Source organism: Ochotona curzoniae, unplaced genomic scaffold (genome assembly GCF_017591425.1).
Source record: "Ochotona curzoniae isolate NIBS_2020 unplaced genomic scaffold, NIBS_Ocur_1.0 scaffold_1852, whole genome shotgun sequence".
NCBI lineage: Eukaryota > Metazoa > Chordata > Mammalia > Lagomorpha > Ochotonidae > Ochotona > Ochotona curzoniae.
This window is the reverse complement of record NW_024467087.1, coordinates 48764334-48780745: the sequence shown is the minus strand read 5'-3', so window position 1 is coordinate 48780745 and position 16412 is coordinate 48764334. Positions and strand designations below refer to the sequence as shown.

Here is a 16412-nt window from a genome sequence, read left to right as displayed (position 1 = left end):
GCAGCAGGCTCATCTCCTCCGGCAACAGGGTACTAAAGGAATCTGTGGGGGAGACCCCACATTCTTCCTTGTGCTCACACTACACCCTGTTTTAGGATGCACATTCGGGTGCTGCTGCCTTGACCTGCTCAGACTGTTGTCAGATCCTTTACACATAAGTGATGGCAGGTTCCATGGTCACACCTAGCTCAGCCCATCACCAGCCCAACTCGTAAGCTAAACAGTAGGACCTGTATTTCCACAGGGTTGGGCCCACACTTCCCGTACAGAATCTATCCCAGAACCCGGTTCTCTTGTGTGCTGGTTAGTGTCTTGACCCTGCCAAGTGTGACCTGTCCCCTGTTCCACCACTCAGTCAGGTACTGGTACCTAGTCCTGCTTGACAAGCCCCCATCCGTACCTTTGGCGTGGACTGGTGTGAGGCAGTCAGTGATGCTTTATGCTAACAGCCCATGTCAGGACTACCATGAGGGTTGGTGAATCAGTCGGGCCCACATAGATCTTATGGACTCTCCCCTCCAAACCACCAGATCTCAATCCCCACACTTGCAAGCTAGTTCTGTGACCCATCACTGGGAATCACAGAGAATTCATCCCTAGGCAGCAATTACATACTCTAAAAACCCTAAAGCTTGCTGCAGGGCAGCCAGCAGGCACAGCCTGGTGCCCAAGGGCGGACTGGCCCCCCAAAGCCAAGGACTCGTTCTCCATGTGGAGATGGTATCCTTGGGCCAAGCTCAACCATTGGGTCCGACATGGCTTGGACACCCTTCACAGCCACCACACAGCAAAGTGCTTCTTTCACCCCAGCTCCCTGGCCAAAAACTGCCCAGACTCTTCTTGCCGCAAGACTGTGGTGGCCGGGTAGAGTAAGGGGCTTAATCCAGTTCCCAAGATTCCCTCATGGTGTACTTACCCTGAGGGAACAAATCTCTTGGTCCTGGAAAAGCCTAGGACTCACTCACTGCGTGGTGAAGGTGTCCTTGGGCCATGTCCCAAGCATTGGGTCCAATCTGGCTTGGACACCCTTTGCAGCCACCACACTTCAAAGTGCTCGTTTTGCCCCAACCCCTCAGCCGAACCCATCGGTTGTTTCTAATATGAATCCATGAACAGCAGTTTGAGATTTCGATAACTTGAATAGTGTGTTCAACCTTACTTGATCAGGCAAAGTTGGTATCTGCTTATGCTCATTACAAACATTCTTGGAACTAGGGGCCTGGCGGCGTGGCCTAGCAGCTAAAGTCCTCGCCTTGAACACAAGGATCCCACGTGGGTGCCGGTTCTAATCCCAGCAGCTCCACTTCCCATCCAGCTCCCTGCTTGTGGCCTGGGAAAGCAGTCGAGGACAGCCCAAAGCTTTGGGACTCTGCACCCGCGTGGGAGACCCAAAAGAGGCTCCTGGCTCCTGGCTTCGGATTGGCTCAGCTCCAGCCGTTATGGCCACCAGGGGAGTGAATCAAAGGACGGAAGATCTTCCTCTCTGTCTTTCCTCATCTCTGCATATCTGCCTTTCCAATAAAAATAAATATTTTTTAAAAAGTAAACAATTAAGAATACATATCATTCTTCCTTTCTCACTTTTAGTCTCAAGTTCATTCTTATCCCCACTTTCTTCATTTGTAAAATTAGAAAACGAGTCAAAACAATGTAACAGGTCATCCTACTTTAGATTCTCAGTTTTGTTCTTTGGATTTCAGATACAACTGAATATCTCAATTCTCCAACAATTTAATCTTTGGTCAAGTTTAAGTTTGTGCTTGATTTTCTACTGGGTAATTAACAAATACCTCACATGTTTCTGAAAATTCTGAGAAGGAAAAATAAAAGCTACACACTAGTATATTATGGAATAAAATAGATTATGCTTTGATTCAAAGACGTTTTTCCACTATCAATTTGCCAAACAAAATGCTAAAATACTGAATAAAAATTATCGTTCTGTTCTTGGATATTGGACTGAAGAAGGCAGTTTTAAAAGTGGAGGAAAATGACAAAACATCTTAAAATATATATTTTAAAAATTTCATCGTTATGGCAAAACCACGCAACACTTACATGTCCTGCACAACTATTAACAGATGAGTACATCAAAGTGGTAGATTCCCATTCTAATTTCTCAATGCTGCTTCTATAATTTTGAATCAGCTACGTAAAAGTAGATCCATTTATATATTTCATACTTGGTCTTCTCCCATGTTCTCTTTTTAAAAACTGTAATTGAAAATCCGCTTGTGCGCCACAATTTCTGATGCAAATCTGGCATTTACTCAATTTTCTTCACCCAGTACTTATAGAAATGTCATCAGAGGTCAAACACTTGGTAAAAAAAAAAAGTGCTTGGTGTTAAAAATTTTTATGATTAACGTATATCTATATTATATATTAAAACAATCTTACTCATTACTCACTTTTTAGCAATCTTGCCACAATAAAGAAAAAAATTACACTAAATCTAGGGTACTTTAGAATTAAAAGACAGAATTATCCACTAAGACCTTTTTCACAAACTCAAGTGCCAATCTCCATACAGCCTGAGTTTACTTTCAAGAAAAGGCAATGTTTGTTTGCTCTCACTGGTATTGCTCCATTTTATGGGTTATGAAAACATGACACCGTATGTAAAATCTATTTTAATCTAGAAAGTAGTTCTAAGGGATACTATGTTAGCATATCACAAAAATAACAAATAAAGTAGGCTAAAAATACTTCTACCAAAAAGAAAAATTCTCAGTTTAAAAATCTGTATAGTACACGCAGGTCATGTCCATTATGTTAGACAAAATATTATCCAAGTAATACATTTTATGGAAAATTCCCAAGAATTGTCCATAGAGAAAAACATACAGGTTTTGATGATTTTTCTTCAGTATGTTCCAATTCATACATGCTGACATGTTAATGGGTACTAGGTAGGTAACATAATAAATAAGCTTCATTGTATTTGCTAAAAAAAATCTACCTATTAAAACTGATAAAAGCTACAAAGGGTGTTTTTTCATGAAAGTTATCTGTATTAGTTAAAATGTTATACAGCTTATGCAGAATTCATTTAGAATGCAAGGATGTGACTTACAAATGTCTTTGAATCCTTCACATAAATATGCATGCATGCCATTTATAACAGTAGCCTTGATGAGAACACACTGTAACTGGCTAGAGAAACGCTTAAGAGGCTTATATTAAAACAGAATACAGAATGGTGGTTAGAAATCACATAACAGGTGACACCTTATTCTGATAACCTGGTGATAAAAAGTGCTGGCTATGATGTATAGATGCTCATAGCTTTGGGATATAAACAGAATGGTATTTGTATGAAATTACAAGCATCATGCAAGGAATCCAATATAAAATTAAAGGTTAATATCGGCAGGCTAAGAAAATGCATTTTATTATAACCTACAGAAGGACTAATATGTATAAAACACAAGAGGAATTCAGTTATCTTAATTATCTATTTTAATATATCACTGAATGACATCATTCTTTGAAAGTTAAATTCAAATTAGAAAAAAATGAGGTATAGTTTTTGTAAACAAACATTAAGTCTGAGCCAAATACATGATATTGAGATAGGCTCTGCAGAGCATAAAACACAGCAGCTCTGATAAAAACAAAATGGAAACATCTCAGACTTTAAAAAGCCGCATGTATCTTTGGGGAAAAAAAAAATTTGTCTGAGACTCAACATATAGAAATCTCATTCTGTTATTAGTAGAGAAAAAAAATGTCTTTTCAAAAATAAAATGTACATTCATAAAACAGGAATTATGAAAAAAAACAGGGATTTCATGGAAAAAAAGGAATGAGGTCAAATATACGTTTAAGTATCCTGTTACTAAAATAACTAGACTACAAGCAACTCAGTAGGATGTTTTTCTGATTTTGGAATATTGTATATACATATGTAAGGGGGATGGGATGAAAGCTTAAATACAAAACTCATTTGTGTTTCATATATACTGAATACTTGTACATACATCCTGAAAGTAATATTCCACCTAACCTGTAACATCAAGACAATAAGGGGTGAGGTATGGAAATTTTCACTTCTTGAATCATGCAATTTTCTAATGTTTTGGATTATGGAGCATTTTGGATTTCAGACTTCCAAAGTAGGAATGCTCCACCTGTATTCTACTTTCATGAAGTCCTGGACAGGAAGCCAATGAGTTTCAGATCACTTCCAAGTAGTCTGTTTTATTCTATCCCAGTTCCTTACCCTAACTCTGCTGAAATGGTTAATAAGCAGCAACATGAGAGAAAATACTCAAGCATGTTCAAGAAGAGGAAAGGGTAAGCAAGAAAAACACAGAAATCCCACTGTAGTTTCAGTTGAGGCAATGACTAACACTCACCTGATTAATTCCTACTTCCAGCAGCATATCAGACTGCATACTGTGAAGGACTTGTCAGTAATATCAAGAACTAGATCTTGCATGAGACAGAACTTTAAATTGCACAGAAGAAACTGAACTTAAGTGAAATGTGCATAAGCAAACCTCTCATTCTAAAACATATACACAGTACAAAGCCTGAACTGACAAGCAAAGTTTTGAGCAATAAAAGATGCAAAAAAAAAAAAAAAAAAAAAAAGGGAAAACAGGAATCATGGCCAGTACCACTAGTGGGAAATATGTGTGGGGTTATATTAAACTAAGACTGAGAACACACTCCTAAGTATGTAATGCCATATAGATTAAGTTAATTCAAACAACACCTGAATGAAAGATTAAATGAATGACCCCTGAATGAAAGATTAAATCCCCAGATTAAAATCAACCAGATGTAAACTTTCAAGCAAATATATGCATTGCAAAAGGAAATGAATCCTCAAATACAAGACATTAACAGGACATTATGTTCAATTTCTCAGAAAAAGAATATAACATACAATATATGAAATCATACAGAAAGAAAGAAGGAATCTTTACAAATGTACATTAGAAAATAGCAAAAATGACAAGAGAGGAGAAATGCATACATGGCCCAGTAGTTAAGGTTCGAATCCTTACATAGCTCATATTTTCAACCCCCACAGTGGCCTTACAGGCAGGCAGATGATATCTAAATAATCAAGTCCCTGACACCCATATGGGACACCTGGGTCCAACTTATACTATTGGTGTCACTCTGGTGCAGCCTTGGGGGTGGTGGGCTAATTCTTAGTGCAGTCGATGTCATTGTGGCTTATTTCTTTCTCTATCTCTTTCTCTCTCTCTCTCTCGCTCTCATAAAAAAAAAAAAAAACTAATGAGGCTTACCTAACTTTCTAAAAATGACAAGAAACAGCAGAACTTCGAAAAAAAAAAATATTGAAATAAGAAAAAAAGACTGTAAATAGGGAGGTGTTTGGCATGACAATTAACTTGATACTTGGGATACTTGTTCCCCAAATCAGAGTGCCTCGGTTAAAGTCTCCAGACTCCAGTGTCCCGTACATGTTGAGAAATAACAAATGATGGCAAAAGTACTTGGTTCCCCCTCACCAAAGTGGAAGAACCAAGTTGAGTCCATCGCTCTGGGTTTCAGGCTGGTTCAGCCTTGGCCATTGTGGGCATTCTAGCCGGGAGGCAACAGACTCATGGAAACTCCCTCTTTCTCTCAAACAAAAACAAAAGTGGTTTTAGAAACGAGACAGAGGCCATTACAGCAGTTTAGTAGGCTAACTCTCTACCTATGGTGCCAGCATCCCATATGTGTTAGAATTCCAACCACTACACTCAGAATCCCGCTCCCTGCTGATGGTCTGAGTGCACTGAAGGATGGCCCAAGGTGTTGGGCACCTGCATCCACACGGTAGACCCAGAAGAAGCCCCTGACTCTCAGCTTCAGACAAGCCTAGCTCCAGCCACTACAGCCTCCTGGGGAATGGTCAATAGATGAAAGAACTCGGTCTCTCCCTCTCATTCTCTGCATCTCTTTCAAGTAAAATAATTTTTAAAAAAAATGTTCAAGTGAAGTAGTTTTTAAAGGACAACTTATAGCAAGAGAAAATGGAGGGAAAACAACACTTATAAATCCACGGGATGATCAGTTTCCAAAGTGATCAATGAGATAAATTCACCAATAGAGAAAATACAGCACAATGCTTTTGTTTAAACCATAAAAGACTGGAGAATAAAAAGTAGTTGGATACAGTTAATTTCATACAGTCCATCAAAATTAAGCTAGATAAGCACAAAGAAAACAACAAAAAAGATTCACTGCAGTAAGAATCCAGAATGTCAAAGACAATTGGTTTGAAAATAGCCTAAGACATCACAAATAAAGAAATGACAATTTAACCTAAGTTCAAACATATCAACAGTAAAAATAGGACATATATGACAGTGGAATAAAACTTTAAAGTACTAAGACAAAAGAACTGTCAACTCAATCCTTTACCTAGTAAACCTTCACTCAAGACAAAAAAGAAAAAAAAATACAAACTAGGAAGCATTTACTACCAACAGATGCAAAGTTTTTAAACTGAATACTTGAGAAAGCAGGAACAGATTCATCACTGAGACTGTCAGATGAAACAAAAGATACGCAATAGTATGTTAATTAAAATCAGAGGCATCAAAAATTTGAAAATTAAAGTATCAAGCAAAGCAGAGTAAGGAAAGATAAGCAGTGTTACAGGATGGCGAAGGTTAACATATAATGTAAAATGTTAAATTCAAAGATAAAGATTTAATAATTGTACATTTCTATGCCTTTAATACACTGTATGAAAATTACAACTTGAGGGTTTATTAGACACCGAGACCAGTAATCAACAACCTGATACATTTTCAAGCACATACGGAAAAATTATAAAACCTAATGATATATTAGTTCATAAAGTACATATCAATAATATTCAAAAAACTGGCGTCATGAAAGCACAATTTCTTTCATTAAGTTACGTTACATGCTAAGAGCAGATTACCAACAAGACTACTTTGAAACATCTCACAATACAGATGAGTCAATGAAGAAATCCTAGTGAAAATTAAAACAGAACTAACTATAGTGAAAATAATACATGAGGAATGTGTAAAAGGGCTGGCATTGTAAAGCTGCTGCCTGCAACAACAGTATTCCACATGGGCACCAGTTCAAGACTCCATTGCTTCACTTCTAATCGAACTCTCTGCTAACATGCCTATGAAAGCAATGGAGGATAGGCCAAGTGCCTGGGCCCTTGCACCCACATGGAAGACAGGAATAGATGAAAGCTCCTGGCTGCGGCCTGGCCCAACCCTGGCTGTTGCAGTCATTTGGGAAGTGAACCAACAGATGAAAAATCTCTGTGCCTTTCCCATTGTCTCTTAAACTGGGCCTTTCAAATAAATACATAGCCTTTAGGGGGAAAAACGTGTTAGATGCAGAAAAGCATTAAAGGGAACAACTTTGCAGCACAGTGGGGTTAAGCCACTGTAAATTACCATCTGTGATGTCAACATCCCTTATGGGGATTGGTTCGTGCTACAGCTGATCGACTTCTATTACATAATGCACCTAGGAGCAGCAACAGCTCTCCTAAGTCCTTGAGCCTCCACCATCCACAAATGAGACCCAGATGAACCTGCTGGCTTCTAGCTTCGTCCTGGCCTAGCCCTAGCCATTGCAGTCATTTGTGAAGTGAATCAAATCAAGTAACTGAGCCCTCATTCTTTCTCCATCCTCCTCCCTCTCTGCCCCTGTAACTCTGCCTTTCAAAGGAATACTTTTTAAGAAATTTAAAAAAAAAGTAATTAGAACTTTATAATTTTAAATGGTAACATTAGAAAAGTTCTTAATACACAGTACTTAATTAACTGAGTTTCATCCTACGAATGGCCTAAGTCAGGGATAGGGACAGATGAACTTAAAAAAAAAACAAAGAAACCACTACGTAGGAGACAATGTAGAGCTGATGTAGTATGACAAAAATTTTTAATTGAAAAAAATCTCTGCAGCTGATTTTAAAAATTCATAATAGAAAGACTACAAACTTTATCCTAGGTTACACAGCTAAGACATGGACATGTCAGAATTTAAATTCAGGCAGCCTATCTCCATATATCAGGTTAATTAATGTATTATAACTATCACCCCTAAATAGCTAATTATAAAACACTACCACATTTGACCATATTAATCTTAACTGCCTCCATGTACCAGAAATACCTCAAAGTACATGCAACACATATAATTATAGAACTAAGAAAATATCAGTATTTACTCCTATAAATCAATAAAAAGAGAAATATCCAATAGAAAATTGGGGAAAAGACACAAATATCTCACAGAAATGAAAACACAAATGATGAATAAACATAAAAAGAAGCGTAATTTCACGGGTTATCAGAGAAATGTAAAATAAAAATAGATTATGATACTTTATGTGAGTTAGCCTTACAAAAATTCTAAAATGTGGCAAACATGTAAATCTATGTGAATTTTAAAAATTACTAGTCAAATGCAACTGGCACAATTCTCAAAAGAAACAACTAGACACTAATGTTATAAATTGTTAATAAATAAATAAATAAATGCCATGATTCTGGGACCAGACTCCTAACAATAGATCCCTGAGAGATTCTGGAAAATGTGTAGGAATAATTTATAAAGTTCATGGGGGGACAAGTGTCTGACAAATAACTAAGATGCCCATTGGGATGCCCACATTTAATATACAGTATCTGAGTTCAGGTTGTAGCTCTGTTCCCAATCCCAGATAGCACACACACTGGGAGGCATCACGTGATTACTGAAGTAAATGAGCTTGTACAACTCACTTGAGAGATCTGGAATTGAGCCCCAGAATGCCAGCTTTGGCCTGGCCCAAGGCAGGTCACTGCACATATTCGGGGAGTAGAACCTATGGAAGGGAGATTTCTATGTGTTTCTCCCAAATAAATAACACATTATGAAAGAAAAGCTCATGGAAAATGGAATTAAAAATTTTAGTTTGGTGCAAAATAATTTGGAAATTCGTATAATATATACATATTCAATGAACTTTTAGAAGAACCCATGGAAAATCTGAGACATACACAAAGATGTTACCAAAAAAAAAAAAAGGAAACACCTTCTGTCCAACATAAAAACAAGAAACTGGATTGTAGAATATTCCCATTATTGTCTATCCTAGACAATAAAATTATAATTATGCACAAGCATCCTACATTGAAACATAACACTGAGTGAATCTGCACTATTTTTACTATGCTCAAGAAAGAGGGCAAAATTAATCAGGTATGTAGGTAGAAAAGCAGATTCAGATTACAAATAAAATTTGAAAAATAAAGTATATATCTACAAATAGTAAATCCTGACCAAATCTCATTTTGGTCCAATTTTCCTTAATTAAGTATGAACTTCAGAAGAACTAAACCCAAACTCACCTGCAGAAGCATTGTGGGATTTCTCCTTGGCCATACAAAGGAAACAAAAATGGGGTGTTGCCATATCGCCCAAGGCAGTGAAGAAAGTGTTTGGTAGCTTTGAGGCCATCTAAGGTTGTGGTGGCTGTCTCTGACGTCATTGCAATCGAATGCAGAACAAAATATTGGAGGCCGGCAGTTAATTTGTGAGTTTTTAAGTATTCAGAAAATGTAACCTCTTCATATCCTAAAAAACGATGAATGAAAATTTATCAAATAAAATTGCACTTACATTTGTATTTATAATCACCACCATAAAAATGATATCAAGTTCTTTGAACGGACTTCACAAATGATGCTGGTGGAAACATTACTAGTGGCTAAAGTCCTCACCATGAATGTGCCAGGATCCCATATGGGCGCTGGTTCTAATCCTGGCAGCTCCACTTCCCATCCAGCTCCCTGCTTGTGGCCTGGGAAAGCAGTGGAGGACGGCCCAGAGCATTGAGACCCTGCACCCATGTGGGAGACCCAGAAGAGGCTCCTGGTTTCCAGCTCAGATCAGCACAGCACCGACCACTACTGTCACTTGGGGAGTGAATCATGGGGGAGATCTTCCTCTCTGTCTCTCCTCCTCTCTATCTGACTTTGTAATTAAAAAAAATAAATAAATCTTAAGAAAAAAAAATAAATAAATTTTGGATAATGAGCTGATCTTTGAGCGAAAAAAAAAAAGACACCTCCCTATGGTTTATCAAATCACTGGCACAACATTTATTCTTTAAATGATGAGTCTGGTTTATATTTTATGAATTTTTAAAAAAATCATTAAATAATTCAATAAGTTTGCATAGCTGGCAATAATCTCATTTCATTATCTTGATACACTGCAGAATAAAGCCAATAACTACATCTAAAGATATCAAACATGAAAAAAATGAAAATCTGCTGATGCAATGACAGAGTGTTACATGACTCATGAAATATATTTTCCTTACTAAAACCCAGAACACTCAACTCTGACTAAAACATAATTAAACTAATTTCTCTATGGCTCCTGCAATAACTCTTCTTATGTAATCGCACATCAAAACAGAAATACTCCAAAACTTTCCTTTAAATTAAGAACAGGAAGCAATGTAACTGTAACGTTAGTTGTAGGAAATGAAATCTCAACCAAGAAAAATCTTTATAAACAAAAATCGTAAAAATTCTTGAATCTATGTACCTGAAAGTTCAGGAACAGCAATTAAAGTTTTATTATATCCTCAGGGGGAAAAGAACACTGCTGTGCTTTGGCAATAGTGTGTTCCAATTCTGAGTAACAATTCCAGATGAACGTAAAATTATATATAGGTCTCTGGGGCCCAGCGAGCTAGCCTATTGGATACAGTCCTCGCTTTGAACACACTGGGATTCCATATGGGTGCCGGTTCTAATCCCAGTGGTCCCGCTTCCTATCCAGGGTGGCCCAAAGCCTTGGCACACTGCAACCATGTGGGAGACCCAGAAGAGGCTCCAGGCTCCTGACTCCTGGCTTCTGGCTTCAGACTGGCTCAGCTCCAGCCACTGCGGCTGTTTGGGGAATGAACCAGCAGATGGAAGATATTTCTCTCTGTCTCTCCTCGTCTCTGTATATCTGCATTTCCATTAAAAATAAATAAATCTTTTTTTAAAAAGCATATAATTCCCAATACTGAAATGATGCATCCGATTTGTGACAAATGAATCACAGCCAAGATTAGAAATCACTTCTGCACATCTAGTGGCCTCACCAATTTGCCTTTTTATATTTTGTCAACATGAATACTTCAAGGTTCTAAGGAAGAGTATGCTTGAAAAATTATTCAGTATACACTTTACTTCTAATGAGAAAAAAAAATGACATATCGAATGAGGGCACTATGTATGAAAAGGCAGTTGTTAGAACTGTCATACAAGAATAAAAGTTTAAGTCCAGGACGGAATTTGTAAAATGAACAGGATAGCTGCAGTGCAGCTGCACGAGCTACTAGTCACAGGTTATTAGTAAACACTTGAAATTTGGCTAATGGGACTGAGACACTGTATTTCTAATTATATCTCATTTTAATTCACTTAAATGACACGTTGCTAATGATTTACCAGATACTCCAGAAATAGAATGCATTTTAAAACAGTTACATGTTTAATAAGTAGCTCATTCAATCAGAGAAATATAAGCATTCTCTGTTCTCTAAGATGTTCATCATCTTTCTTTATAATCCCAGTCATATACTTCAAAGATTTTGTGGTATAAAATATTCCACAAGTTAGTACATTTAGAGAGAGATGAGGGAAAAAAAGCGAAAAATAATCAAGGCTTCGGAGATTTTACTTTTCCTTTTGTAATTAGATGAAGAAATGGGAAAAAACAAAAGCAGAATTTCAACGTGAAATTAGAGGGACTGTTAGCTTATCACGTTTCTCCATGTTTCCTCAATTAGAATACAAATTTCCCTTTAATCAACTGAAGATTATTTAAAATTCTTATGATTTAGTGTTCAAAAAAAAAATATCTAGTAACTGGAGAATGCAGACAAGTAAGAACCAATACCTTTATACTCATCAGGATGTTCCTCATACTCCAGGCAAAATGTAAGGAATTTCATTAGCATCCGCTTCTCTACCATACTAAGTTGTTTGCTATTAAAAACATCTGCTCTGGAACATGGGACCTGAAAATACATTGTAATTTTAAATTAAAAAACTGCTTCCTTGTGATTCAACTACAGTCCAAATTAAAGATTTTCCTCTTACATATTACAGAACTATCTCATTCTAGTAGGATCATTCCATGTTACCGTCAGTCAGTTCTAATAGCATCTGTTCAATTCAGAGCTAATTCATTTAGGAGTTTTCTTTCTTAACTCTGCCAAGCTGCTTCCCATGACATTAAAAAGGCCAATGGCACATCACCCATACCAGGAAACAAGTGACAGCTTAAACTTAGCAGATTTGCCTGAAACTAACACTTTTTCAATACCAAAATTAAGTTGTGGAATAATTCATGAGCAAGTTAACAAAAGAAAATGCAATTGATCAAACCCTACCCTGCTAGCATGCTTGGAATTTACAGGTTTAAGAGGATATAACAATCCGATTGCTTATCCTTCCAAAACAACTGATAATACTTCAACTCCTAATCAGTTACAATATTTGGCAAACACAGTACCTGTTCCACTCTTCCTTCTCGAAATGCAAGAATCCTGGTAACGTTTTTAAACTCCGCATAACGACTAACATTAGATTTGATCAGAAGATCAATTAACAATCCTCGAGAATAGAGCAGCTAAACAAAGAAAATAGATTAAGATTAAAAATGTAAGGAAAGAAAAAGTGACAAATATGGTTTAAATTAGCTCTAAAATTCATACCAATAAATGTCACAATACATACTGTCATAATTGTTATAGGTTTGTAATGGATTACCCAAGATTCAAAGTCCAAAAAAACACTTCAAAAATAATCCAAACTAATATAAGGCTCTTTTTCTCTTAATCTGACCCTCTTTTTAAATTTATTTTATTGCAAAGGCAGTTTATAGAAAGAGAAAGAGAGACGAAGATTTTCAAACTGCTGGTTCACTCCCCCAAATGGCCACAATGGCCAGAGCTGACCTGATCCTAAGTCAGGATCCAGGAGCTTCTTTAGAGTCTCCATCATGGATGCAGGGACCCAAGCACTTGTATCACCCTCCACCACTTTCCCTGGATACAAGCAGGAAGCCAAATGGGAAGTGCAACAGCTGGGAGAGGAATCAGCACCCATGTGGAATGCTGGCACTTGAAGGTGAAGAATTAGCCTCCTGAGCCAAGGCACGATCCCTGAGGGATTGATGTTATCTTTCAGTATCCCTCATACCTACCCTCAGAAAGATAAAAACAACCATTTAAACAATACTATCTGTCATTCTGAATTTAACAATATGGTTAAATTCTAAGCATTTGTGCATTTCCTCTATCAAGATACCATTAAATAATGCCTATAACTTTGACAAGTGTTAAAAATGCAAATATTACACTGTGAAGATAGAAAAGAAAATTGGCTTTACTACACATAGTTAAAGGTAATCTCAAAAATTGATCTCAATCAACCAGTTGGGTATCCAAGAATTCAGAAAAGCCTTTCAGAACATCAGTAGCAACTAACTAAAATTTTATAATATTAGCTCAACATTGTATATAACAAACAAAATGGGCAAAGTTTCTTTTCTACAGATTGATGAAATATGGCATGTTACAACCATTTACAATCCATACAGCCCATATTTTCAAAAATATAATCCCATCTTAAATATGTATCAATAGTAATATTGGCAGGTACTTCAAAAATGTCATTTGTTAAGAAAAAAAAAAATGAACATTCAAGAATCCCTCAAGAGGCCAATGCAATGGCTCAGCTGGCTAATCCTCCTTTGGAAGCACCTGCGTCCTACATGGGCACCAGCTCGTGTCCCACTATTCCACTTACAGACCCAGATCCTTGCTTGCACTGGGAAAACAAAAGAGGATAGTACAGCCGACAGCCACGGAATCCTGTACCCACATAGGAGACGTGGAAGAGTCTTCAAATCAGCTCAGTCCAGCCATTGTGGCCATTTAGGTGAATAACCTCAGGGCTCTCTTAAAGCTAGGTTTCTTAAACAAAGGTGGACTCCCAATGAAACTGTTTACTATATCTTGACAATAGGATGCTGGACTCTGCCATTGTCCATGCCCGCAATGATGGACATATGACTGTGTATCAAGAACTATACTATAGTAATGCTATAGGGGAACTCAGTGAGGCGGGGGAGGGAACTGGAGAGAGGATAAGGGAAATCCCAGGGCCTATGGAACTGTATGGTAAAATGATAATAATAAAAGAAGTAAAATAAATGAATAAAAAAACAACAAACTAGGTTTCTCAATTAACTATGCTTTCTTCAAGTTTCAAATGATAAGGATAAATGAGGCACCAATTCAGTGGATTGATCTTTGTTTTTCCCTCGGTAAACATTCCAACATAAATAAATCTTTAAAAATGAAAAAAAAAGAAAAACCCTTAAAAGAACTAATAATTTCAGAACATTACATACAAATCTATTTTCACATAATAAAATCTAATAAAGCTCAAGGCATAATCCCAGCTTCAACAGTAATTTAAAATACTACTGAAAACAGGCCCAAAGTGATGGCTCAACTGGCTAATTCTCCACCATTAAGCACCAGCATCCCATATGGGTGTCACTTTGTGTCTCAGCTGCCCCATTTCCCATCCAGCTCCTTCCTTATTGCCTGAGAAAGCATAGGAGGATGGCTCAAGGCTTTTGGACCCTGTACCCATGGGAAACCTGGACGAAGCCTCTGGCTCCTAGCTTCAGATTGACTCAGCTCTGGTCAATGTGGCCATCTGAGGAGTGAACCAGCAGACAGAAAATCTTCTCATTGTCTCTCCATCTCTCTGTAAATCTTTCTTTCCAATACAAAATAAATTTTTTTAAAAAGTCACTGAACTTTCAATTTTGATTCTCTAAGAATATCATATTTAAACTTAAATCCCATTTTTGTCATATTCTATGTGACCTGCCACAGTGAATTCATAATGATGAGAAGCTAACTAACATGACAATTTTATTGAAAAAACTGGAACTAGATTGAATAATTAACAACTGTGGCTTTTCCTTGCCGTTTCCATAATTATTAGAGCTCAGAATAATGAATTATAATTGCTTAACTATTTCATCTTTGGTTACATCTCATTAAGTCTAAGCAGTATAATAAATTAAGCATTTTATCTGACCAAAATTTTCCCCAATTTATTATGTTTAAAAGCTTATATTCATGATTGTTGATTCCAAACTGTAAATTTCCCAAAGTATTTAGGACGTACGCCATGACAACTTTGGAATGGAATGCATGTAGAAATATAAAGCAGCACGAAGATATTAACTTAGACTTTAGGAAAGAGCTAGGGCTTAAGATAGATCTATCAATCATCCTAAACTTAGATGTGTTAAATGAAATATTTTGGAATACATGAAATTTGCAAGGAGTGAACAAATGCTCCGATAACATACAATATAGTGCTTTCTACCCAGTCAGTACTAAGCAAATGTTCACTAAATGAGTAACATTCTTAAAAGTGATCAATAATATCAACTATGTTATTATAGCTATAAAGTCTTTAGGTAATTCTGCTTTTGTGAAATGAAAACAAGTGATGATTATTTATTTAGATTATGAACCTATGAAAACTATGTACAAAGTACAACTGCCTAGTAAACTGCCTCTAGACATTTTTAAAAATTTATTTACCTTACAGAATCCAGCTTACTAACCAATAAAATTAGTGAAAATACCCAGACATCCCTTTCACAAACTACTCAAATCTTTCAGTTCCTAATCAAATTTGTCTATTCCACAACAATATTTATTTATACAATTAGTTTTCTATGCTAATTTCTACAACTAACACTTTCCTGTGAAAGGTAAATATTTCATATAAAACATCTTACACCTTTATAAGATATCACTGATTGTTATTCACAATACATAATACAAGTTCTAAGGAACTAATGATGAAATTTTTTCATAGTAGGTCCATTTGTTACGGCTAGTTCAGTTTTTTCTTGAGTTTTTATTGCTGTTGAGCTTTTTAGAGAGTATTGTTCATAAGAACTGGAAGTCTATTATTGTGCTAGAATTAAACTTCCATCCAGACAAAAATAAGCACGTTGACAGAATGCTAGATTTAAAATCATGACATGACAAGGTCAAAGCATCTAGATGGGAGAGATACAATTGACAGTTTGGAAAAATAAGAAGTTAGAGCCGAGGCAGAACCAACTCAGATAATGACAGAATACAGAATGCTATATGACAAAAGGAAAACTTGATAAAAATAGCAAAAAGCTATTCACATTTTCAGGCATCAAGTTCATAGACAGGAGGACTAATATGATTGCAACAGCAAAATGTGAGGGCCCTGAATTGGTCCCTCTCTTATTCTTATCATTTGCAACTTGAAGAAAGCACAATAAATTGAGAAATCTAGTTTTAAGGCAACTCT

The 16412-nt window shown here is 36.6% G+C and overlaps 1 protein-coding gene across 2 annotated transcripts in view; it reads right to left on the bottom strand.

Annotated features, from left to right (window-relative positions):
• The window catches only part of CHM (CHM Rab escort protein), a 172132-nt gene that overhangs the window by 81947 nt on the left and 73773 nt on the right, over positions 1–16412 (bottom strand). For both annotated transcript variants that reach the window (XM_041000005.1, XM_041000006.1), the window contains exons 6-8: positions 12535–12651; positions 11917–12037; positions 9363–9588 (exon numbers count right to left, since the gene is read on the bottom strand). In XM_041000005.1, coding sequence (XP_040855939.1) covers positions 9363–9588; positions 11917–12037; positions 12535–12651 — 464 coding nt within the window. The remainder of the gene's footprint in view (positions 1–9362; positions 9589–11916; positions 12038–12534; positions 12652–16412) is intronic.